Source organism: Gossypium hirsutum, chromosome D08 (assembly GCF_007990345.1).
Source record: "Gossypium hirsutum isolate 1008001.06 chromosome D08, Gossypium_hirsutum_v2.1, whole genome shotgun sequence".
In the NCBI taxonomy this organism is placed as follows: Eukaryota; Viridiplantae; Streptophyta; class Magnoliopsida; order Malvales; family Malvaceae; genus Gossypium; species Gossypium hirsutum.
Window position 1 is genome coordinate 7,598,189 of NC_053444.1, and position 25,585 is coordinate 7,623,773.

General features: G+C 31.0%; 2 protein-coding genes and 1 pseudogene across 2 annotated transcripts; 2 read left to right on the top strand and 1 right to left on the bottom strand.

Moving 5' to 3' along the window:
- Positions 1 to 9,477: 9,477 nt before the first annotated feature.
- On the bottom strand, positions 9,478 to 12,072 carry LOC107916121 (ras-related protein RABH1b). The gene is made up of 6 exons (XM_016845288.2): positions 11,701 to 12,072; positions 11,451 to 11,521; positions 10,896 to 10,984; positions 10,572 to 10,683; positions 10,359 to 10,449; positions 9,478 to 9,975 (listed from the first exon to the last, which is right to left on the bottom strand). Exons 1-6 carry the CDS (start codon positions 11,815 to 11,817, stop codon positions 9,829 to 9,831), a joined length of 627 nt encoding a protein of 208 aa, XP_016700777.1. The 5' UTR covers positions 11,818 to 12,072; the 3' UTR covers positions 9,478 to 9,828.
- A 2,876-nt stretch (positions 12,073 to 14,948) lies between these two features.
- On the top strand, positions 14,949 to 16,952 carry LOC107916111 (acyl carrier protein 1, mitochondrial). The gene is made up of 2 exons (XM_016845277.2): positions 14,949 to 15,391; positions 16,534 to 16,952. The coding sequence occupies exons 1-2, from the start codon at positions 15,197 to 15,199 to the stop codon at positions 16,708 to 16,710; spliced, it is 372 nt and encodes a 123-aa protein (XP_016700766.1). The 5' UTR covers positions 14,949 to 15,196; the 3' UTR covers positions 16,711 to 16,952.
- A 1,613-nt stretch (positions 16,953 to 18,565) lies between these two features.
- LOC107916103 (protein TRIGALACTOSYLDIACYLGLYCEROL 4, chloroplastic-like) lies at positions 18,566 to 23,719 on the top strand (annotated as a pseudogene).
- The last annotated feature ends 1,866 nt before the right edge of the window (positions 23,720 to 25,585 follow it).

A 25,585-nucleotide genomic window follows, 5' to 3' on the forward strand; every position in this document is an offset into this window, starting at 1 on the left:
GGCCTGTTTTGACCCTTCTTCGGTTGCTCATTGATTCTCGTCTAAGGTGCCTATAACATATCCGATAAATACGAGGCAGACCCACAATAAATCTTTTATCTCTTTCTTAGTCCGAAAAATAAAATCTAAAACTCTTTTATTTTACATTTTTTTACGGTTTATTTTTCCATTTTTATTGAAATGTTAATTTAATTTAATTGGTTTGTTTATTTAGTTTTCTTGTTAGATTGGTTTAATGTTAATATATTCATTTAATGTTGGTAAATATATAAACGTATATGTTTATGAACTTTAAACAAATATAAATATGATGCTAAAAATTTAAACAAACACAAACTAAACATTAAATAAACAAACGAACACGAATAAAGCTTCATTCATTTGAGCCTAATTTATTTACACTTGTAATTGTTATAATTTATAAAACGAATGTTTACATTATTATTATTATTATTATTTATTAAATAAAAATCAACAATCTTCCAAAAATTGATGATTTGATTTATTTAACTGTTAATCTGATTCTTACAACATTAATAGTAATGGTAGGACAATTTAAGACAACCTTAAAGTTTAATAAATCCATCCACTTGGGTTTGTAAACATTAAGCAAAGCCTACGTGGTTGAACTCAAGAGACATTTTTTTATAAGATGCATCAACAGGAGTTAAATATATTTATTTATTTCATCGATAATTTAATAAACAAATTATGATAAAAAAACAAAGCCAGTTATTTCAAAAAATAAGTAATTTCTAAATTTTAATTGTAATTTGTTGGAAAGAAAAGTGAGAGAAAACAAAATAAGAGAGATAATGTATAAAAATTAACTCTTTTAAATTGGGATAGTGAGAGAAGAGAAAAAGAGAGAGACGTGCATGTTAGTTACATATTTCAAATGCTGTATTTTCAACTCTACCAAGCAATAGAGGGAAAAAAAAAGTAATTATCTTTTCATTTCCATCTCTCCTATCGAATACACGTATAGAAAATAAAATTATGTTTTTCATCCTCTTAATTTTGTTTATCTTTTCAATTTCCATAAGTTCAGAAATAAATTATTTATTTAATTATAAAATTACACATATACAAAATTTTAATGGGTCACCCTTTATGGAAACCTGTTGTCATCATCTTCATTTGTCATCTATTTTTAAGTTCAGCTCATAATTTTGAAAAAGAAATACTATTAATTTAAATTCTAGTTACCCTAAACCGTTCGATTTTATTTAAATTTTATTATTATTTGGATTTTTAATTTTATAAAAAAAAGTATTTTTATTTTTATTTTTATTTTTTAGCCGTTAAACTTGTGTCGTTCGTCAAATCACTCAAAATGAATAGAAAAATTAATGTTTGTTAACTTTGTTGACATAGCCACACGTGGATTACCACATGGATGTTATTTTAACTATTAATTGATTTTTTTAAAAAATTTAAAATATTCAGAAATAATTTAGAAATAATTAAAATAAAAAATATTTAATAACTGTTAACGTAATATACACGTGAACTGCCTCATGGATGCCACGTCAACAAAGTTAATAGACATTAATTTTTTCATCTATTTTGAGGATATTTTACAAATAATACGAGTTCAAGGCAGTGGTGATGCCAAGGGGCTAGCAGGGGCTTTGGCCCCCTAAAATGAAAAATTTTTCATTTAGGTCCATTTATAATTTATAAATTATAAAAATTTAAATTAGTAATGATAAAATTACACTTTGACCCCCCAGAAATGATAAAATTTTAATTTAATCCTTTAAAAATTATAAAGATATAGGCTATTAAAATAGTAAAATTGCAGTTTTAATATCGTAAAAATATACAATTTAATTCGAATTTCTGATTTTGCCATTGATTCAAGAGCTAAAAACAAATGAAGGGCTAAAATGAATTTTTATTTTTATAGAATAAAATAATATGGCTTGGTGTTTGGTTGGAATTCGCATGGGGCGGTTTCTATTATAGTTAATTCATGGGGGGCAAAAGTGTCTAATAAAATAATTGTAAGGAAAGAGAGCACTTATGAAAGATTGGGTTATTAATATTGCCTTGACCTTTTCCATCTTACATTCATTTATTTTTTGGAAAGGTTTTCCATGTGAGATTGAATATCAATTCTAGAATTTTCATCCTAATTAATGCCAAATTAAAAATTAATTAAACAGATGACCGACTTTTCTTATATATATATATATATATATATATTTTTAAATGTATATTTTATGTGTAAAGTTGTCATTATCTTTTACTTTAATTGATATTTATTATTGTGTTTATAAATTAAAGGTTAATTTATATTATTATATTATTTTACTAATTTATATACTCATCACATACTCGTATATATACACATATTATGTGTACTAATTGAATTTATATATATTTGGACTATCTAATTATACACTTGTCTTTGTATTTGTATTTTAAGTAAAGTAGGGTGTAAAATCTAATTATTATAATTTTAAGATTATCTTCTATTAATTTTAAAATATTATTTTTCTATTAATTTAAAAAATGGATATATACTATTTGTGAATAGGATAAATATGTCAGCTGCCATGTTAGTTTGGACTCTAAGATCATACGTTTTAATCTTTTATTGAAATCTATTTTCTTTAGGGTTTATTTTCGGCACGTTCAAATAAGATTGATGTGCCTACTATTATTTAAGTATGGTGGAGTTGGTATCACGAATCAATTGGGCATCAATTCAATTAAAAATTATAAAAATATCATTTTATAATTATAATAAATTCTATTATTCGATGGTATTTTTACCTTTTTATTTAAATAAATAAATAAAATTATGCATAAAATAAGATTTGAACCCTTGCCAATTAAGTTAGTAAAAACCTTAAAATTACCATTCAACCAAAACTTTATTTTGATATTTTTAATACATTTTTATTTTAATATGAACATTTTATTACCTCCACCAATTGTATATATTATTAATAATATATCTATACTACTATTTAACCACGAGACTGAGTTGGTGTCACGAGTCAACTGGACACCAACTCAGTTAACAAAATTACGGAAATATCATTTCATTATTTACTGTATATTGTTTATTAAATATGTGATCTCCACAAGCATATTTTAATATTATATTTAAAGTCTTAATCGGATTGATATCATGAATCAACCAAATACGAGTCTGATAGAAAAAAGAAATCCTTTTATTTAAAAAATAACAAATACTATTATAAATGTATATTTTTAATTTTTTTTATAAAAAATAAAAACTCAAAAGTAAGAGTTTAACCCAGAGCACTAATATATTAAAAACTCAAATTTGAAATTTCAACAAAAGTTGTATTTAATTATGAAGATAATATTCTTGATGTACTTCGTGGATGTACCATAACCACACTCCAATTTTAATATTTTACTACTTCTTTGTTTCCATCTAGAAAACTCTCCAATTCGTTGGTTTGATGTCACTATCTTTTTAATTACAAATGTATTCCTTAATTTTTTAACTAAATTAATATGCGATAAGTTATCGGTGGCTAAGCTTGTTCTAGCCTGAAGACAAGATATGAAGATATTGATTATATAAGATTTTGTATTCGAGTTTTGTAAATATTTAATTTCAACAAAATAATCTAGTAAAGAGTATGGTTGAAACTTGAATGTAGAGAAAAGGGCAGAAGAACAGTAGGACTAAAATACAAGAAACTTTGTTCTTTTTTCAGATGCTTCCAAGAAGTCTGTCTGAAGAAAACCTTGACAAATTGATAAATATAAATGTAATCCAGGTGGCCAGGTATATGTACTTTACAATGTGCTGGGGTTTTGTGAACCATAAATAAGGGTTTAATTAGTAGTTTGAAGCAAATATGTAAGCAATGTCAAAAAAATGTTTAATCATCATCATAATCAATGTTGGGTTGAATAGAAAGTGGGACATGAAAATCTTAGACAACAATGCTTACCCAAAATTTGTTTACATTTGAAGCAAAACACTGGGGACAAATTACTCAATAACAAAATGATAGCCATTGTTGGTACCCTATTTAACAATGGTATACTATTATTCAGTTTCGTATAAAATTAATATAAAAAAGAGAGAGTTAAATTCGTGCAATGAAAGGGAACAGTTGTGGTAAATGCTTGTTATCTCTTCTAATATTTTATGTGCCACTTTCATATTTTAGTATAGGGGTTTTAATCTTAAATTATTTTGAGATGTACTAAACTAATTAATAAATTGACTATGACAATTGCACATATCAATTAATAATATAGTTATAATGAGTACAGAAATCATTCCCTCGATCGAGAACTATAATTACTAGTAATTATCATCTTTCTATTATTTAACCTAACAATTTAAAGGATCAATTAAAATTTAAAATTAACTAATGTATGCACCTAATTTATCAACCAAGTGACAAAATAATACCTAGGTAAAAATCCACTTAGGTTTCATCTATAATTCTTAATCTAATTTATGCAGCTTCTTTTTTTAGTTCTTTAATCTGTAGAAACCTCTAATATATGCTAATATCTCTTTCGAGCATAAGAACAACTAACTCTAGGTTGATTAATTGAAATTTCTTTCTAATTAAAAAACCTATTATTGCATTAATTTCCTCTATGGATCCCCCTATTAGATTTGACTCTAATCTGGTAGATTTATATTGTCATATTTTTAGGATTGCATGCAACTCCATTCAATTATGCATGATCTAATCTCAGGAAGGGTCTATTCAACCTCAGACTTAAGCACATCAAACATGGATCAACACTCTAGAATTATCAACCCAAGAACAATTAAGCATTCATAATTGAGAAAAAAAAACTAAGGTTTTATTGCATAAAACTAGAAATCAAACAATAGAATTCATCCTAGGGTATTAAAAGAATTAGTTCATACTTGCAAAAGTAAACACCACAAATACAATATAACCACTAAAATAAAAGAAATACATAATAGCTCCCTTCAGAATCAGCTTAGACTCTTGAATCTTGATGGCAAATTGTTTGGAAATCGACTTCAATAGTGTTCTTTTGGGTAATTTCCGTGCTATCCTGTGACGGCTGCTTTTCTCCTCTTGTATTTCCTTATTTATATGTTCTCAAAGTGCCAAAAAACCTAAAAATTGTCACTTCCAACTGTTAACACACATGGTTCGTGAAATCCACATGCCCTAGAAACGCGTGCATGAAACTCTGCTGCATGTGTTCAACTTTTAGAATGCTCCAATGTTCTAATTTCCACCCATTTTTTACTCCTATTACTCCCAAATGCCCTATTAAACATCAAAACATGAGTACAAATTATTTGGACTATATAATTCACAATTAATGTCAATAATCACCCAAAAATATACTAAGAATGAGGTTAAAATATGTTACTTTTTGATACTTATCATCCTCTATTTTAATTAGACATAATTTGATCACTCTATTTTTGCAATGTTATTAGTAGTTGATATAGTGTTGACTTGAGCTATTAAAGTGATTACGTGGATTTTTTTGTAAGAAGGTTATCCACACTATCTTTATTTTAAGAAACTTATCAATAAAAAATTCACATCATTTTAACGACATTAATTAAGAGTGTTATCAATTCGAACTTACTAAAACCATTATAAAAATAAACGATTAAATTATATCAAATTAAAGGATTAAATCATAAATTCCAACATAATAGAGAGGCAAAAGCTAAAATTAAACCTCTTAGTGCATGTGCATATATTTAAAATCACATCTATGTGAATATGTGATATATATATAAGATAATAGTACACCTGCTAAGTTTGTTTACATGGCCTAGACTGCCATGTGGATGATATATCATCAATTAATTCATTCTTAAATTTAAAAAAATTATTTTTATTATTTAAAAATTATTTTTATATTTATTTTAAATTTTTAAAAAATTTAAAAAAATTAATTAAATGTCGATGTATCATTGTTAACAAAGTTAATAAATGTGAATTTGTTTTATTTATTTTAAGGTGATTTTGACAAAAATGTAAGTTTAAGGGTTAAAAGAATAAAAAAGATATTATGCAAAAAATAGGATGGAAAAGACAATTCTCACCCGGCTTTGCTCTATAGCTTTCCTTTCTTACCATAATTCAATTAATGAAGGCTTGGCAACAGCCTTTCTTTTATACCTTTGAATGCGGTTATTTTATAACCAACAACCAAACATTGGTTAAAAAACCAAAAAATAAGGGTAAAATGGACATTTCTCCCCTGGTAACAAGAACTGGACAAGTTTAATCACATTCAGTTATTCACAACGGAATAATCCTTAGTTTAGTTGATGTTATTACTATTAGGGCAAACTATAAAAATGATCACTTTTATTTGCCTCATATTACATTTTAGGTACTTGCGTTATCGTTTTGTTACTAAGTGGTCACTTTACCGTTAAACTTCGTTACTTCCCTAACGGTAGTCCTACGTGGAAGTCCAAATAGATTTTAAATGTCAACTTGGATGTTTAGTTGCTATGATAAAAATAGGTTTTTAATTAAATAGATTTAATTTGGACTACCACATAAGATTGTCGTTAGGGAGATAACGGAACTTAACGGTAAAATGATCAATTTGTTACAAAACAATAATGTAAAAAACTAAAACGTAACATTTCAAACATAAATGCCTAAAATGTATTCTGGGGCAAACAAAAATGATTATTTTTGTAGTTTACTCTTATTATTATTGAGTAATTTAGGGAGAATTTATGGGTAAAAGGTAAATATTATATATAAAGTTATACAACATTCAAGGTAATAGGTCTCAAAATCTATCAACATCTCTTGGGTCAAATAATGAAAAAATAGCTATTAGCCCTCTAATTTTATTTTTTTTAAAATTATTTTAGCCTTTCATTTAATTTTTTTCATCTTTTAGTTTTTAAATTTGCATTATTTATCAAATCACCTCAAAATGGATAGAAAAATATTAACCACGTTGCCAATTGATTAACTTTTTAAAAATTTAAAAAATTCACAAAAATTATAAAAATCATTTTTAAAAAAATATATCATTAAAAGTATTAAAATTATAAAACTAATGTGGCATATATGTGGATTATGCCACGTCAACAAAGTTAATAAACGTTAACTTTTTCATCCTTGTTGGGGTGATCTGATAAATAACACAAGTTTAAAACTTAAAATATAAAAAAAAAATTAAATGAAGGGCTAAAATGAATCCTTTTTATTTTTAAAAAGTTTGAGGGTCAAATAAGTTCTTATGCCAAAAAAGGTTGATGTCTTTTATCAACAAATTTTGGGTGCAACAGTAAAACCCATTGCATTCCTAAGGAGAATCCATATTCGAATATTGGACATTGTTGTAGGGGTAGCCCTGAACCCCCAACATGAATAATAAACAGACATGAAAACTATAAAAGAAAATTGGTATATTTTAAGATTTCAAGTTTAAATCTTGTAAAAGAAAAACTATGTTATTGGAAGAACTTCACATTTTATTTAAAGATTTAACGCATTTATCTTTAATTTAATTAATTTAAACTCAATATAACTATCGAATATCGAAAAGTTCGATTCCAAAAGAATCATATGTGAAAATCTTAGGCTTCCTTCACCAAAATTTACCTGTGTTGCTTTAGTACATTTAAACTACCTTTTAACTTCAATCTCACCACAATTGAGTAAAAATATAATATTTTAATATTGTAATTTTGCAATATCATTCAAATACATATAAATATTTTTATGTACCGCCCTTAATATAAATATAATATATATTTTTCTTTTTCATTTCACCGCTATATATTTAGTACTGATCTTACAACTATAGTAATTAACTTCATCACCACTCCAATCTCACTTTTCATCCAAATCAACCCTTTGTCGGATTTTCATTACTGTATTTTGCAATAAACAACCTTCTTTACTACGGATTAGGTTTTTTTTTTGTCCTCAGTCTCTCCCCTGATAGAAAAACATCAACAAATGTTACTTTCAGTGGGAAGAAGTTTGGCTAGCATATAGTCCAGTCTTATGTCGTGTTTGATTTGCAATATTTTATGACTGCGACTCGTTCCCGAGGTGTTTTCCCTATCGCCGACGGCATGTCCTTCGATACTATCAATTAATTCCTCCCGAAGACTTAATCCTGGACCTCACCTCAACACCACGTCACCATTCTTTTCTTCTAGAAATTAAAAGCTAGACTCACATCATGCATGTGAATGCATTTAATGCATCTATATAAATTTCTAAGCAAAAAGAAAAAAGAAAAAGAGAGTAGTGTATAAATTAGCGAAGATAGTTATAGGTCAAACTTTGCATGGTTATCAAAATCATCTTTAATTATAAAAGTCCTTCGAGAAGATGATTTAGATTTTCTAGTTGGTTTTGGCTTTTTCAAATGAAATATAATTTAATACTTTTTGATAAATGACAAAGTATGAACATTTGAAGTTAAGAATATGGGGACCAAACCAGACCAGACAGATCATTCTGGCATGAGAGAGAGAGAGAGAGGATGTAGGTCTAGCTTACTTATATGCTCTGCTTATTCAACCGTTACTTTACTTGTATCATATGGTTACTCTTTTTTCTCTTTTCAGGCTGTTACTTGTATGGTTTACTTGATCATTATTACTAATTTAGCAAAGATTATGAATGTCAATCACTGCATGTGCTTCATCCTAACCAATTCTAAGTGCTGCAATTACTGCATGTGCTTCAACCCAACCCCAATCACTAAGGTTACTTTTGGGTTCAAGAAACAAATATCATTTTGTTTTTGTTTTTGGAAAATAGAAAACATTATTTCTCATTAAAATTTTGTTTGGTTAAAAATTTTGAAATTTATTTTTGAAAATTTAAAATTAATAAAACATTAAAAATGTTTTGTACAATTGAGAGAGTTGAAAACAAGATTTTTTTTTTTAACTTTAAATTTAATTAATGAATTAGCCCTAAACGTATAAATATTTCTTTTCTCTGCAAATTTTAAATATCAAAACCTCTTACTAGTTTTAATCTATATAAATATAGTATTTTATTTTATTTTATTTCTCATTGTCATGTGTCTACTATAACAAAATAGTGTATTAAACATGTTTTCATATTTTCATTATTCAAAATAAATTGTCTTTTGAGAATTTTAAAAATAGAAAATAATTATAAAAAAAAAGTAAAAATAGAATATTGTCAAAAAACCAAAGAAGCCTAATATTTTCTAATTCATAAATAGTGATTAAAGCTCTCACTAAATATTCGTTTAACACGAATTCAGATCGTATTACCTCATTCTACCTAATATCGTATAGAAAAAATAAAAACTTAGTGATAAAAGTATACATATCATGCGTCCTTAATATGTTCCGAGCAGCTTGATTCCGGGCATGAGTTACTGGATTAACCCATACTGTTAGGGATAGTAACCATTGTCAAACCCGGAACTCAAAATGACATTTGAAATTTTAATTTCAACATCCGCAACCCTTTTCAATAAGACACCCAATGGACAAGGAAAATTTCTTAATGTGAAGCTAAACATTCTTTACATGGTTTAGAGCAAATCCACTATTTATTTGACTAAACTTTCAAAAACAAAACCATGATGACTATTACTACCATAAATTTTGGCCCAGTTTTTTGAGATCACAAGAACCTTACACATATAGGACAGGTTAGGGCTAGCCTAACTACCATAACAAATCTCTGTGAAGTTGTATATGCTTAAACATACCAAATCCAAAAAGCCCAATACAGCATAAAAAGGGGGGAGGATAGATTTTTTACAATCACTTTGCAGGATCTCAGAAGCGTAAAAGAAATGTCGAAAAGATGAGCTCAGATCAGGATGTTCATATCAGCAAGCACATCCTCCAGACTGTTGCTGCGACTGTGATGCATTAGCGTTGGTAGACTTGAGATTGACATCAACCATGTCTTCTTGCTTTGTTGAAGAAAGGGTTTCCATTCCAGGCAAAGCAGCTGCAATCTTCCGAAACAAAGCCTGTAAAGAGATCAAAGAGGGAACTCAATAGATTGCTCAACAACAGTCATGGAGGAATATGGAGAAAATTATAAAGAAAATAGCAAGTCAAACAGGGAACTGGGTAGATTGCTCAGCAACCGTAATATGATCGTGCCGGATTCAAGATGCATATTAAATAAATCATGCAATCCATCAGATCTAAGGGAGTTGATGCAGATGTGAGACAAAAAGACTGATCAAACTTTCGGAGATTAGATGATTGGTCTAACTCCAATTCATTATGCAAAATCAAAGGCAGCCAATAGTATTTAACATGGATCTAGACTAAATTTCATTCGGATCTAGCATACAGTCAACATGATATTACTATGGATATTAGTAGTAGACTACCGATGTTTTACCTTGATATTGAAGCCAGCCTTGGCACTAGTTTCAATAAACATAACATGGAGATCACGAGCCTTGGCTTCTGCTTCCTCTATTGAGACTTGCCTGTAAAATTGGAAAACTTCGGATCACTATGTTCCTTCTTCAAACAACAACCACTACCTAATGCCAGGACACTCTACCTCATTCACGAGAAAGTCAAATCGTGATAATAAATCAGTATTTACCTTTTGTCCACAAGATCCGTTTTGTTCCCAACAAGCACAATGATAACATCACTACCCCGTTCAGTCCGCACCTCTTCAATCCACTTTGAAGTATTTTGGAAGGACTGCCTGCCTACAATATCAAACCTAAAGTTGGTAAAATCCATCGGCTTCCATTAAGCAAATGAACAATCAACAAAAGCATGCCAAGAAGCTCATGAGACTGAATTTCGCAAGTGCCACAGTATTGCATATGCAAACATGCAAAAACGTGATAACTGAACAAGAAAATACATGATATATGAACATTACAAAGCAGGAGGGTAAAGTGAAAAGATAACATACTTGCAACATCATAGACAATGACTGCCACAGAGGAATCCCTAATATAACTTGGTATAAGACTCCTGAATCTTTCCTGCCCAGCAGTATCCCTGGAATAACAATGATGCAAATAAGGATCAGAGATTCCAATCTTGTCAAAATGCTTTTGAGAAAGTTATCGCATGCTTGTCAGTGAATTAAAACAACAAACAAGCGAGAGAAACCGTTTTATCATTACAGCCTATATTCAACTACTGGAAATGGTGTCACTGACTATATCATCTACTACTGGCAACTCCAAGGAATATTGACATCTATAATATCTAGCAGGAAGCTATCCAACTAACCAAAGCAACCGAAATCAAACGAGATAGTCCGAAATTCAACTAGCAATAAAGTAATTCGATGCTGAATGCTAGTAGACCGAAATGAGTTCTCTGCCCAGGCATGACACCAACTACATAACAAAGCATGCCTTGCAAGAGAACTCGAAACATACACGGAAAAACAAGCAGAATCCGATTAAAACTCACAAATAAAGTAGCTCAAAGTAAACAATTACAGTTCATGTCTTACCAAAGCTGCAATCGAACTGTTCGATCTTCAAGGTACATTGTTTTCGATAAAAAGTCAATTCCAATGGTAGCCTGGTTAACAGATAGTAGAGAATAAAATAAACTTACAATTGGAGGGAAAGGGATCTAAAACAATCAAATAGGAAACAGATCCAAACAGCTAAGATCCCAATCAAATAAAGAGGAGAAAATAATTTCGACATAAAGAGCAGTAAGTGACTGGTGTAATAAGGAAATAAGGAAATAAATACCTGGTAGGTGTTATCGAATTTATCGTACATGAAGCGAGTGATGATACTGGTCTTCCCAACAGATTGATCCCCCAAGAAAACCAGCTTGTATTTGGCCAGAGCTGAAACTGGAGCCATGGTTAATCGGATCTAGTTCAGTGAGATGCTATGGAACGGGTCGAGATCAGATCCAACGTCGAGATCTCACCGGAAACAAGTAGACGGTGCTGCCGGAGAGAACGAGATTGAAATCGAGATCCCTTGCCCCTCTCTCTTTTTTTTCCTTTAAATTTTAGTTCTGTGCTTTTAGATTGTATTTATATTCGGGGGGCAGAGAAGCGAGAAAGATTTTAAAATTGAAAATGGATTTCGCCCAACAAAAATTTCAAACTTTTTTCAAATTTGGTGTATGTGTGTCTTTTTATTGTTATAAAAAAAATTTGGGGTAAAATATACTTTTTTTTATTACAAGAAAATTAAAAATCAATTAAGTTATATAATATTTAAGTAATTTAATATGATAATATATTAAGTATAAATTTTAAATACAGTTTAAGTAATTAATGTAAATTATTTCTAAAATTAATAATGTATAAAATATTTTAAAATTTTTAATATAATAATCAATTATATTTAAATAATTTAATATAATGATAAATGATATTTAAATCATGGGTAAACTGTAAAAATAATCACTTTTGTTTGCTTCAGATTATATTTTAATCACTTATGTTTGAAATATTACGTTTTAATCACTTACATTACCGTTTTATTACGAAGTGGTCACTCTATTGTTAAGCTTCGTTACCTTCCTAATGGCAGTCTTACATGGCAGTCCAAATGAGTTTTAAATGCCAACTTGGATATCTTACGTGGCAATCCAAATTAAATTTATTTAAATTAAAACCTATTTACATCCCAACAACTGGACATCCAAGTTGGCATTTAAAACCCATTTGGACTGCCACGTAAGACTATCATTAGGGAGGTAATGGAGTTTAACGATAAAGTGACCAGTTTGTAACATAACAATAGCGAAAATGACTAAAGCTAACATTTCAAACATAAGTGACTAAAACGTAATCTGAGATAAACAAAAGTGACTTTTTTTTAGTTTACCCTTAAATAATTTCATATAATGCTACATAAAATACAAATTAATACAATTTTTATAGGGTAAACTATACCATTGATCACTAAATTATGAGTAAATTTTCATTTTGGTTAATTAACTAAAAAAATTACAATTTGGTCATTGAATTATTCAAAAGTTTTAATTTAAGTCATTGGGTTGTAAAAATTGATGCTATATGGCTTTTTCTGTTCGCACTGGCTACGCCAATCTCTTTCCACTTTTCTTCTACAGTTCAATTTTTTTTCATGAAATAACTTTGGACATCACTAATTTGTAGACCAAAATTCAAACAGTTTGTTTTCCAATCTCCAACACTGACCGATAGATCGACTTGGATCTAAGATATGTTCTTCTACTCATCAATGGGTATTGATCCACTATACCGGTCGTCGAATTGTCACCTGAAACTCACTAGCGAAACTTAAAAAAAAAGCTGAACATCTTAGTGACTTAAATAAAAACTTTTGAATAGTTTAGTGACTTAAATGAAAACTTTCAAATAGTTCAATGACCAAATTGTAATTTTTTTAGCTAAGTGTCCAAAACGAAAACTCACTCGTAGTTTAGTGACTAATGGTAATATATAATCTAAATAAAATAATTTTAATAATTTTCACTTCCAAATGCAAAAATCAACCCCAACTTTTGTGTTTCTATGGAAAAACATTTTTCTACATTTGTTCAAATAATCAGGTGTTCTTCGTTACTTCTGAGATAGAAAAGCACTTTTGAATCCCGAAATGCAATGGAGAAGGATACCTTTGACATGTTTAAATTATGTGATAAATTTTGAATTAGTCTTCAGTAATTGAATCATCAAAGTATTAAAAATTGTATCAATCGGGTTCTTTAATCAATCTTTTTAGCAGTTTGGACATAAATATAAGTTCAAATTTACTGCAAAAAATATTTAAAATATGTATTTGTCGATAACAATTTAGGTTTAAAAAATATTTTTTTAAAATTTTTAGCGACGTCATCTTACATTAACAACAATGCCGATCCTATACAAACTAAACTTAGTTGACTAATATTTAACATTGTTATAAAAAGAACTAATTGACTATAAAAGCAATTACAACTATTTATCATTTAATATAATAAATAATTTAAAATTATTATAAACCAATTTTTTAAAGTTAAGTAAATTCTGCTATTAATCCCTTATTTTACCAAAGTTGTGGATTTAATCTATTTATTTTGATTTGATCAATTTTAGTCCATGTACTTTTCGAGTTGGTAAATTTTAGTCCCTGTACTTTTCAAAAATTTAAATTTTAGTCCTAACCCAAATAATAACATTTGAATTCGTTTGGTTAAATACAATTATTAGTTCTATACTATGCCTACAGTTGTAGATTTGATCAATATTCCCCAATTGGCTCATTTTAAATCTCTATACTTTTCGAATTTTAAAATTTCAGCATTGACATAAATGATAGCGATTAACCCATTAGTTGGTTTTTTAGTAAATAATATGTTGAAATAACAAGCTGATATTGCATTACACATATGATAATATGTTTGACGCATCAAATTTTGGAAATAACAAAGCTTAACTTAATTAATTTCATAGTTATCGTTTTGGTGAGGACTAAAAATTTTAAAATTTGGAAAAAAGACCAAATCAAAATACACGAATTAAATCCATAACTATTGCAAAATATTAGGACTAATAGCTAAATTTAACAATTAAAATATTTATAAAAATATTGTGATATATATATATATTATTTTATTGAATAAATTAAGAAATCATATATTTTTAATAATTTAAAATTTCTATTGTATATCATTTTTAATGTAATGTCGTTAATAGTTATTTGTTTTCTTATCCCTATAAGTACGTTTTATCCAAACACACACGCCTCATTTCCGAATTTAATCTCATTGTTATAATATGTCTCACTATCACACCGTTGTTTTTAATTTCAGCAAAGGTAAACACAGCATCCATCTAAAAAAAGCTTTATTGAAATTCGAAAGAGTAAAATTTAATATTTATTTTTATTTGAAGAAAATTAAAAGTGATGTTTAATCTAGAATGATTAACTAAAAAGATAATAGCAGTTTTTTATTTTATAATTATTATAAAATTTTAAATATTTTAATTTTAGAAAGATTTCGAATTTTAGATATCCATAAAGTTGGAATTTGAAGTGTTCGGTTAAACGGTGTGTAGTAAAACACTCACCCGCTTGACTACCAAATAGAATCGTTGAGTTGGTCGCTGGAGAGTTTAACTCACCATATACAACTATGACGGGTATAATAAGCACGTGCAAAGCGCATGATCGCCCTCGTTGCCTTACTTTTACTAGCCTTAAATTCTAAATGGCTAAATTCACCGTTTAGTTTGCCCAACAATTGTAGGAAATAGGAATGGCATTCAGAGCCGCTGTACTTCGCCACATTCGGTTGCCTGTTCAAACCCTAAAGCCAACTGCTTCAAGAGCTCCGTCGCAATGGAGTCTCCTCCGGCTATTCTCATCGCACGACGATCACCTTACTAAAGAAGAAGTAATCGACAGAGTCCTCGACGTTGTCAAAAGCTTCCCCAAAGTCGATCCTTCCAAGGTCACCCCTTTTTCTCACATCCATGTCACGATTTATTGTTGGATTTTATATTTCGGTGCTTGGGTGCTTAGGAAGAAATGATTTTGAAGTTATTCTTTTCTGGAACTACTTGATATTTCACCCGATTTATAGTTTGCGAATCGGATTTAATTTTATTTCCCTTAATCGAATATTTGGGATCGATTGGGTACCCTTTTGATTGGTTGATCTGGTGTCTTTGTCTGGGTTCTAGAAAAAATGTGGGTACTTAAAATAGCCGTAAAATTCTAAGTTGTGGGCATTTTATGTTTATTGGTTATCCATTTGTGAAAGTGAAAAGTTCAGGTTGATTGTCTCAATAGGAAGCAATTTCAGTAGTAGTATTAGCATGCTGAAGCTTGCATTTGCATTGCAGTTGATTCTGCATTCTAGATTCCATTGAAATTACTCTCCTAGAGTTGTGCAAAATTTGAGGTTGTTTATATTGTTATGCATGTTTAAAAGAACAATGGACTGGTCTCAAAACCTATTTTGATGGATCATTTGCTTTGTATGCTGGCATGACTTTGAGATAAGTTATTCAATGGAGGTGTCAATTATTTTACTTGTTTTCTGATTTTATAGATGAATGTACTTCTTTTAGGGTAGACATTAAGGACTTATATGCAAGGTGTTGGCTTTTTTTAAACTAAGTTCTCTTATCGCAAGACGCATAACCTTGAATCTTGGAAGCTCGTGAATATTTGAGGGCATAATTCATTACCGAGAGTAGGAGGGAAGTGTAATTTTCGTAACTTTGAGTTCATTCGTTCTACTCCATACTAAGATGGATCTTAGATCTTTTAAATATTCTCTCATTTGTTGATTGTGTGATATCTTGGCATTGTAATGCTAGAACAAATAACAATATCCAAGGGGCAAATGATGTCTAGTTTTCATTTTTCTGTAGAATATCATAAGTTAGAAGGTATTGATATTCAGTATTATCTTATATGCCGCTATGTATATTCTAGCAGCATCCTTGTCTTTTATTTCCCATCTTTATGCTAGTTTCTTCCCTATTTATTTCCACATATTGCTCTTTCTAATCTCCATTAGGATTTTTTATTAATGTCTTTTTGCTACTTATTGGGGATTGAATTGTCCTTATCGATCACATGCAGGTGACACCTGATGTTCATTTCCAGAAAGATTTAGGGTTAGATAGCTTGGACAATGTGGAGATTGTCATGGCTTTAGAGGAAGAGTTCAAGCTGGAAATTCCAGATAAGGAAGCTGACAAAATCGACTCATGCAATCTTGCTATCGAGTACATATACAACCATCCAATGGCTGGTTAATAACAGCAAGGGTGTTTTCTTGTTTGAATTTCATTTGGAAAGAAGGATGATATTCTGCTCTGTTCTTGTTCGACATTTTAGGCATTTTGTATGAATTTTACTCTTCATAATGGGATTTTAAGACTGATGATCTGAAACTGTTTGGCGGGGGTACTACCTGAACTTATTTCTACACCAAGCAGCAACAGATTTCGAGTTTTCAACTTGCAATAAACATCCTGTATTGCATGGATGTTATCTTACCTTTCAAATTCTTCTTTTGTTTGGCTACTGTTGTGATATATGTTTGCGTTTATTTTTAACTTCTGCCCTTTGCTAATGCTTCTTGTTTCGTTTTAACCTTTTTGAAGACCGTAAAGGGAGTAAAACTTGCTTCTTTCAAGCACTGGATTTCTGGATTCAGTAAGTAAATCATTTTGTTGTTGCAGAAGCTACTTAAATATACAAATTAGCAGGCTTTAGCCACTGTTCATTTGTTATTGAACAACAAAGCAGAGAGAATTGGCCTTTCAGACTTCAGTTCATTGTTGCTTCCCCACGCACCATTAGAAGGAAACTGGGGTGGGGGGGTGGGGGTGGAAGAAGAATTTTTAACCAAATGTTGAAGATATTAGTAATGTCAATAACTTAGTATTATAATTTACAAGGAAGAATATTAATATCTTTAGAATGTTGGTTTAGGGCATTAGGCTTTGAGTATATATACTATAATGTCAAATTAGCAACAAAAGTTTAGTAGTGGTCATTTCGCAAGATTATTGCCCTTTCAAATCTTACCTTAATAATCATAGGTGCATAACATTTGCCCCGTCAAAACATTACGAAAAAGTTGTTAAAATTTTCATTTATTTTTATTGTTTAAGATTAGTTTTTGTACAACAGTATGAACATTATCAATCATGTCAAATTTTAAAATTTATTTATAGAAATTGATTTAACGTATAAAAATTAATTTATTTATTTTTAAGAAAAAATAAAATATAATTTTACTTCAATTTTATTTGAGATTATAACCTGGAGAATATGGAAATGACAAAATAACTCGCTATTCAATGGAGAATTTGGTGAGATTGAGGTTACTGGAATTATTGCCTTTGCGAAATCAATCATGTTGGCGAACAGTAGGAGAAATCAGCATAATGATCTGGCAATGTATTTTATTTGTTAGCAATCGCCAGCTATCGACTGGTGCAAATAGAATACGAATGGATCAAGGCACTTGATTACTAGTCGAGCCTTTGCTGGAGGTTTGTTTCGGGATCATCAAGGTAAATGGATTATTGGTTACAGTTCGCATTTGTCCTGTACTTGATGCGAAATTATGGGTAATCATGGACGGATTTGATATAGTTTGAAAAAGAGGTGTAAAGCAGTTATTGGTGAAAAGTGATTGTTTAATTGTGGTCAATATGCTTAATGGTCAGACAAAGGAGACAGAAGGGAGTCTAGCATGAATCGTCAAAAAGCTGTTAGCAAGGGATTGACATATGAATGTAATGTTTATTCTACGTACAACAAATATGGTTGCAGATTCAATGGTAGCATTAGGAAGAAATGTTCCTATTGATTTGAGAATTTATGATGTTTCCTCAATATGATCGTGATGGAGGTTCTACAAGATAGTGTTGGTGTCAATTTTTGTTATGACTAAATGTATTTAGCTTCTTTATCTATATATATATATCTAAAAGTCTTTATAATACTTTTTCCCTTAATAAATTGAAAAAAAGGTAGATTTTTTAAAAGTAATAATTACAATTATAATTGCAAATACTCTTTAAATATCTAATAAATGTAAGTGAAAAACTCATTTGTCCCAATAAGAAGTATATCTTAAGAACTTAAAACTGTATACTTGTACCAAAAAATCTGCATACAATTTCATAGCTAACCAAGTAAATTTAGATTCCAGTTGCAAGCTTGACCAATGGCACCACCCAAAGGAAAAAAATCCTTAATCCCGACCCTCACCTTGAAAACACAACCCTCTCCCACTCCATGCCAAAAGCAAAAGAACCGAAACTGAAAAGTGAAAACCCTTTTCTCTCACCATCTCAGAAGTTAGAATGTTGCACACATGCATCCAAATAACCCTAACGTAAAAGGCTAAAAACCCAGCCACTACTTACAAGGGGTCAGGGGCAAAAGTGTTTGCCAAAAATGGCGAACTTGGACTCGGCAATGGGCTCTGCGTTTTGGGATCAGACCATATCTACTCCTCAGATTTTGGAAGGCTCCGCAAAGTCAGTTCCCGGGGAGCCCTTTCCTCTTGATGGAGCTCGAGCCAGCAAAACCCTTAGAATTCAGCAGCTTTCTCTTCTCAGAAATGGTTTCCCTTTGGGCATCATTCCTTCTTTGTCTCCTCCTTCCGCAAAGACTTGGGATCCTTCTCTCTTCAGACTCTCTTGCTCTGACCCTCCGCTTCTAACTGGTATTTCCACAATCCCACTTTCTCTCTCTTGGACTTTTCTTCTATTTGAAAATGTAGAAACTTTATTAAATCGTGAACTGTAATACAAGGTTTAGCTTTGAAAATTGATCGAGTTGCATAAAGTTTCTCACTTTATTTCTCCAATGCTATGAGATGAATGCCTCAAAAAGTGGGTTTTATTTTTCTTCTTCTTTCTTTCCCATATAGGTGGCTTGGATTAATTGGTCAGTTTAGGCCCAAAAAACTGATTTCTGCTATTAAAACAGAGCTTCAGAGTGCTGACGAGTTGGAGCTCTCTGTTTTTAGAGATGCAGCCAATCATTTCCTTGACAAGTCACTGTATTCAATTGCCTTAGCCACACAGCTTTCTTTGCCTCCTTCTTAATGTGGTGCACTGAACTGCAGGGCGAAAAGAAAGGCTATTGGAACAAGTTCAAGCTTTATCACCAGGCACGTATTTCATTCCCATTCATGTTTTATGCTCCCTTTTCACATCTTCCACACTTCTATCTTTCCATGGTTCATCTTTATAACTAGTTGTACTTGCTACACTTCTATTGTTCTATGTCTACCTCATGGATAATAAGGTGTTATTAGTATTATTTTCTTTGTAGTGGTTTTGCATAGGTGAATTCAAAGTGTAATAGAGCTAGTATGATGAGCAAGTATTTAAGCAGTTGTTAGTGCCTAGACGTGAGCTCAGCCAATCTCAAGTCTAGTTTTTCCTATTCAAAACCTCAAGTAAGAAGGCCGGCCAATTGAAATTTCAAGACTACCTCTGATTTAGAAGCATGACTTTAAGACATTGCTGTGTTTTTAAGTCTTTTGTCTCATAGTTATTTACGCAATTTTTGGTGATCGATCAGAATGAGAGATGTCCTTCAAGGAAGATGAAATGGGCTCGAATGCACTTGAGTTCCTGAAAGACAAACGTGAGTTAAGGGTGCACTGGAGCTTATACTGGGCCAACACTTGGCCTAACATTGTACCAAGTTTGGCAGCCTTTATAGTAGAGACTATTTTTGTGCTTGACAGTTTGCATATTTAATATTTGGCATAACACTTCGATTAGATTTGAACTGTACATATAATTCTTTTCATGCGAGTTCTTTCTCAAGCTCATGGATAGGCTTGGGCCATTTTTCTTCTTGTGCAACTTTTGCTTTTCTTTTTCTTCAATATCAAAAGATTCACAAATCCCATCGATTCCAAATGAATCATTGTCAACAGTCATTGGTTATGACAACTTATGCAAAACACCTCTTACTGCATTAAGTTTCATTATATCCTTCTTATCAGAGGAGCCAAAAGCAACGGACTTACCATTGACATATACACTAGCAATGTTTTTTGTCTTTCTTTCAATGCTTTATGTTAACGTTCTTTCCTTGCTTTTGACATATCTTGAACAACAAAATCAGTTGAGGTGGTTGTTGCAAATCTTTATGTGTAACCATTAGTTACAATAATTGTCTAACACTAAACCAGAGTTTTGTTAGATGAGTTGATGTCAACATAAAAAATAGTTATTACATATTGCACAATATTAAGTAAAACCTTGGGTGCTCTCATTGTTCCACCATGAGCTGCTGGATCATCTTATTGACTAACAACCTCAACAAATTCCTTAACCTTTTGTTTGAGACCAATATCATTGTGTGGAATGAATGAAAAAGGCGAAGTTTGATGAAGACGAGCAAGTTTCTCAATGCTTATGTCTGTTGATTGGATCAACAAAAGTTGCTTGAGTTCAAGCCAGGAAAACATAGTTAGACAACATTAGATCTAGAGTGGTGTTGCCAACGAATACTAGTCATCTTTTTCTTGGCTTACCCCAAGCTTGATTTCGATCAAAAAACTTGCTCGCATCATTGTCAAACACCATCCTTTCTAGTTTGTCTGACACAAAACTCTTGGACTCAAACAAAAGATTAAGGAATTTGTTGAAGTTGTTTCAACGGCTCATGGTGAATCAAGGAAAATACCCAAGGTTTTATATGATATTGGGGAAGTTGTAGCAGTTGTTGTTTATGTTCACATCAATTTTGATCTAACAAAACTCTAGGTGACCTTTAGAGGTTTATTGGAGCTGGTGTTACACATGAGGATTTGTAATGACAATCTTATTCAAAAACGAGGGAAGAACGATGATATAGCATTAGAAGAAAGCCGTAAAAAACATTGCTGGTCTATTTGTCAATGGGAAGTTCATTCATTGCTGCTGCATCCAATGATCAAAAGCATATCACAAAGTGCAATAAGGGAAGCTTTGTATAAATTGTTGAAATCCATGATTGTGAACAATGACTCATTTGAAATTGATGGCACTAACGAATTTTTCTAGATTGAACAAGCAAAACAAAAGTTGCACATGCTGTGGGAAGAAGAAATGACTCAAACATATTTATGAGTGTATTAGATCAAGTTTATATTTGCAGTTAAATCCTAATGCCAAATATTAATGATACTAGTTGTTAAGCATAATAATAGCCTCAAAGCTAGCCATTGGAAAACTCTACAAACCAATAATAAGGCAGCCTTTAGACCAAGCATAAATACACATGTATAATGTATTTTCCGCCTCCAAGGGAGCTCCCTCCTTCAGCTTCTTTATTAGCTCAAGCTTCTTGCTTTCCTCACGACAAAATTATGCTAACTTAAGCATCGGAGAGCGTTTCAGAGCATAACCTCTAACGCCCTCCAAGCTCACATTCTTCTTGCAGGAACCCGAAAACCCCATTTTTTCTTCTTCAAAGAACATTTCTCGGCTTGGTCCATCACCAAAAATGCGTAAACAATAATGCTGGTCTTTTTGGTTCCATGATCGTGAACGAGAGGTTTTAAAACTATGTTGTTGAACCATTGTTGTGTATTTACAGCTTCCTGATCATGATATCACACTGGATGATGCATGGCCTGAGCTTTTTATGGACCATAAAGGAAGATATTAGGAGGTTCCAGAATCAATATCGTTAGACATGTCTTCTCTTCCTTCTGATTCAGGGTTGTTATATCGTTTTTGCATGCACAAAAATAGTGGCTCCCCCATTCTTTCAATGCATTAGATAGCGAGGCACCCTCTGCTTTAATGCCAGGACTATGTGCAAAGGTTGCATTCTCTTACGAGAAGAAAAAGGATTTTTGGAGGCGAAAGGAGACAAAAGAGGATCTCATCGTAAAGACAGACGATGGTTCTTTTTGGCAACCATCATATGATACCCATCTTAAAGAACCTCATGCAACAATATCCGGAATCATAGGTATGGTTTACTTTGTTTGCCACTCTCGGCATTTCCCTGATTTCTCCCTATGTTAACCTTGTGAACTTTTTGCATTTCATGGTATAAGATTGGTTTTTATGGTGCCTTCCATTACTGCAGTTCTTGTTAAGCTTAATGCTGTCGGACCAGAGCCTTGAAGGAATTGCTATTCCTTCCATTTTTGCTTGCTTGTGGGAAGGGTTAGCAATAGTGTCAGGTCAAATGTATAGAAGGTCTATATACTATGTATTTTTGGCAGGTATAATTGTGGCTCTACTTTTTGAAATGTCTATTTTTAGTCCTAAAACCAACTTTTTCCTGTTAATTCAGTCAAATAGTTTGAATGAGTTTTTTTTTTAAAAAAAAACATGCCATGGTGTAATGCTACAGTACTCCATGGCATTTTGTTTTCACAATTGGACAAATAGTCTTTTTTCAACTTTTTTTATTTTTTATTTTTTGAAGTGCAAATTTGTTCAATTGTACAAAAAAGGTCAAGATTTGTGTCATCTCATCAAATGTTTATTAAAAAGTAATCCATGTCAGATTATTTGGTAGAATTAAAGAAAAAAGAAGTTGACCTAGTACTAAAAATACACATTTCGAAAAGGAAAGGCTACATCCATATTTGACCTGAAATTTTCATATGTTTGCTGCTTTTGCTTTGTTTTGGAGGTCTCTTTTTCAATCTCTTGTTTGTTTCTTCCTGGAGGCTCATTTGCAGCCTGGTTCGGAAAAGACTCCGCAAGTGCTGGTGAATCATAGAAAGGGGGTAACAGTCCCACGACTAACAAAAAGGAAAGTCCTTTGAACATGGATTTATTCAGTTCGGTTTGCTACACATTTCAGCACGGCCAGTTCTGGAAGTTATACGGTGACCTAACCCGAGTGGATGCTCGTTTGGACATATGCTCGCTTCCATCGATTGCCAAAAGAGTTGTGAAGAGCTGTTGGTTTAGTGCAGACAGTTCACTATCATTTTCGAGGCTAAATTTGATCTTCCAACAACAGGTTGCAGGGCCAATTGTGTGTAGAATAGATTCGAAGTTGTTGCTGGATCGGAAATTGGGGAAAGGAGACCCTCACATTGAGGATCTCATATACAGCCCCAGCTATTCCTTCAGGCTTCTACGATCTGGAAAAGTGGTAGCATGGTTTTCTCGAAAGAGAAAAGAAGGGATGATAGAATTGCGGCTGTTTGAATTCTAACCCCCTGCAGATTCAATGCCTCATGATTGTTTTGTTGTGTTGGTGGAGGAAATTAATAATGCCTATTTCTTCTAATTATATAATTATTTGAACCCAATTGTGAATAAAAGTCTTGCTGCTGAGTTGCTAACTTTGTTGTGTTGTGTTTAGGTCTCATCTCCACATTTTTAGGAACTTCTTTCAAAACACAACTCAATAAATATGTTCGAAGATGGACATTTAAACGAGGCATGATATCTGATATCAAATTTAGTTTTTAAATTATTTATTGATATGGAATATAAGACAAATGGTATCATGTTTACACGTGATTTGTCATGTCAACATTGTTACAAAAAATAATGTTTTAGTTAACATTTTTGTTTTTAAAAAAAAAGTAATTTGACTAATTTAAATTGACAAAAAATGTAAACAATTCGCTTTTCTTCTTTTTCCCTTCCATTTGAACAAAATTTGGATTTTAAATTAGTCCTGGAGTTTTAGTGGAATTTACGGGTTGAGTTGTATTGGGTTTATATTGTATGATATACAAGTTGATTCCATCGAAACTATATTTGTAAATGATTGACTCAAATTCATTTAAGCTTAATCATATATATATTAAAAATATATCATATTTATTTAATATTAGTAATTATATAAATTTACATTTTTTAATTAAAATTTTAAATACAGATTTTTTAGCTTTATAATATGGTATATTATAATTTGAAACTGAACTCAACTTAGGTTTTAGAATACCTATATTTGAAGCATACATAATTTTTTTACCCAAGTTTCTTATTAGCCCTAAGATGTAAAAGAAAGAAAGAAAAAGAAATTCACTCCTCATCTTTCCATCTTCTCTCTCACGTCTCACCCTCCCAACATTAGCAAACGTTTCTTCTCTTCCATTTTAGTCCTTTTTCCACCATTTTTCATCATCTCAAACTCAAAACTCCAATGTTCCTCTATAAATCCTTAGTGAAATCACAAGAATAACTTCATGGTAACTAAGCTTTATGTGGAGCTATCTAGAATATATACTTGAGGAGAGAGAGAGAAAAGAGTTAGGGATTTAGAGAAATTTTAAGGTATGGAAGATGAGATTTTTCTTAAGAAATTTCATATGCATTGAAGTGATATGAAAATGTTGTATTAATATATAAATGTTGTGTATGTTTATTTTGTTAATGAAGAGAAAGAGAAGAGAAGTGAAGAACAAATTAGGGATAAAGGCAAAGGAGTAAAGAAGGAAGAAAATATTTATTCAAGCATTTTATAGTAAGTATATCAAGAATTTCTCATTTAATCAAACCCTAAGTAGAAAATTTTACAAATTGGTTTAGCATTTTATTTGAGATTTATTTACATATGAAAATGATGATTTGATTTTATGGAATTATTTGAATATGAAATTGTATTTTTGTTATGAATTGGAAGGAGTACATGTAGTGAGTTTGATGAAAAATGACTAAATTGTAAAGAGTGTAAAAGTTAGATAGGTGAAGTAGCTATTGGTACTAGGTATTTAAGTGAAATGTTGAGTGTTAATAAATATATGTCAAAGTGTAATTTGATGATCGTTAATTCAATTCAAATAAGGACTAAATTGTAAAACTGGTAAAGTTTGAATTGTGTTAATTGTTGAGAAAGTGCAATAAAGTTGTATAGCTCAAATGCCTTTTAACAAAAATTTCTATGCGCGCAAGTGATAGTGGCATTACGATACAAGTGAAATCGGTATTACGTTATAAGTGTTAATGGCACTTCAGTGCAAAGTGACATCCACACATCTGTGCGAAGATGAGGGGAACTTTAGTGCATGTTATCGATATTTCTACATATCCTATAGTTGTAACACTCCTAACCCGTGTCCGTCGCAGGATTAGGGTTACGAGGCATTACCGGGAATAACGCCTATTACAAGTGTTTTTTTTTTACCAAATCAAATAATGTACTGTATATACATAAATATTTAGTAATGTAGCATATA

Bases quoted from the DNA above. Each gene is read 5' to 3' on its own strand.
- LOC107916121 (XM_016845288.2), bottom strand. From the start codon at position 11,817: ATGGCTCCAGTTTCAGCTCTGGCCAAATACAAGCTGGTTTTCTTGGGG. The intron at 10,985-11,450 runs GTAAGACATGAA...TTGTTATTCCAG, and splicing joins ACAGTTCGATTGCAGCTTTG to GGATACTGCTGGGCAGGAAA. The intron at 10,684-10,895 runs GTATGTTATCTT...TTGATATTGTAG, and splicing joins CATTGTCTATGATGTTGCAA to GCAGGCAGTCCTTCCAAAAT.
- LOC107916111 (XM_016845277.2), top strand. From the start codon at position 15,197: ATGGCATTCAGAGCCGCTGTACTTCGCCACATTCGGTTGCCTGTTCAA. The intron at 15,392-16,533 runs GTCACCCCTTTT...GATCACATGCAG, and splicing joins CCAAAGTCGATCCTTCCAAG to GTGACACCTGATGTTCATTT.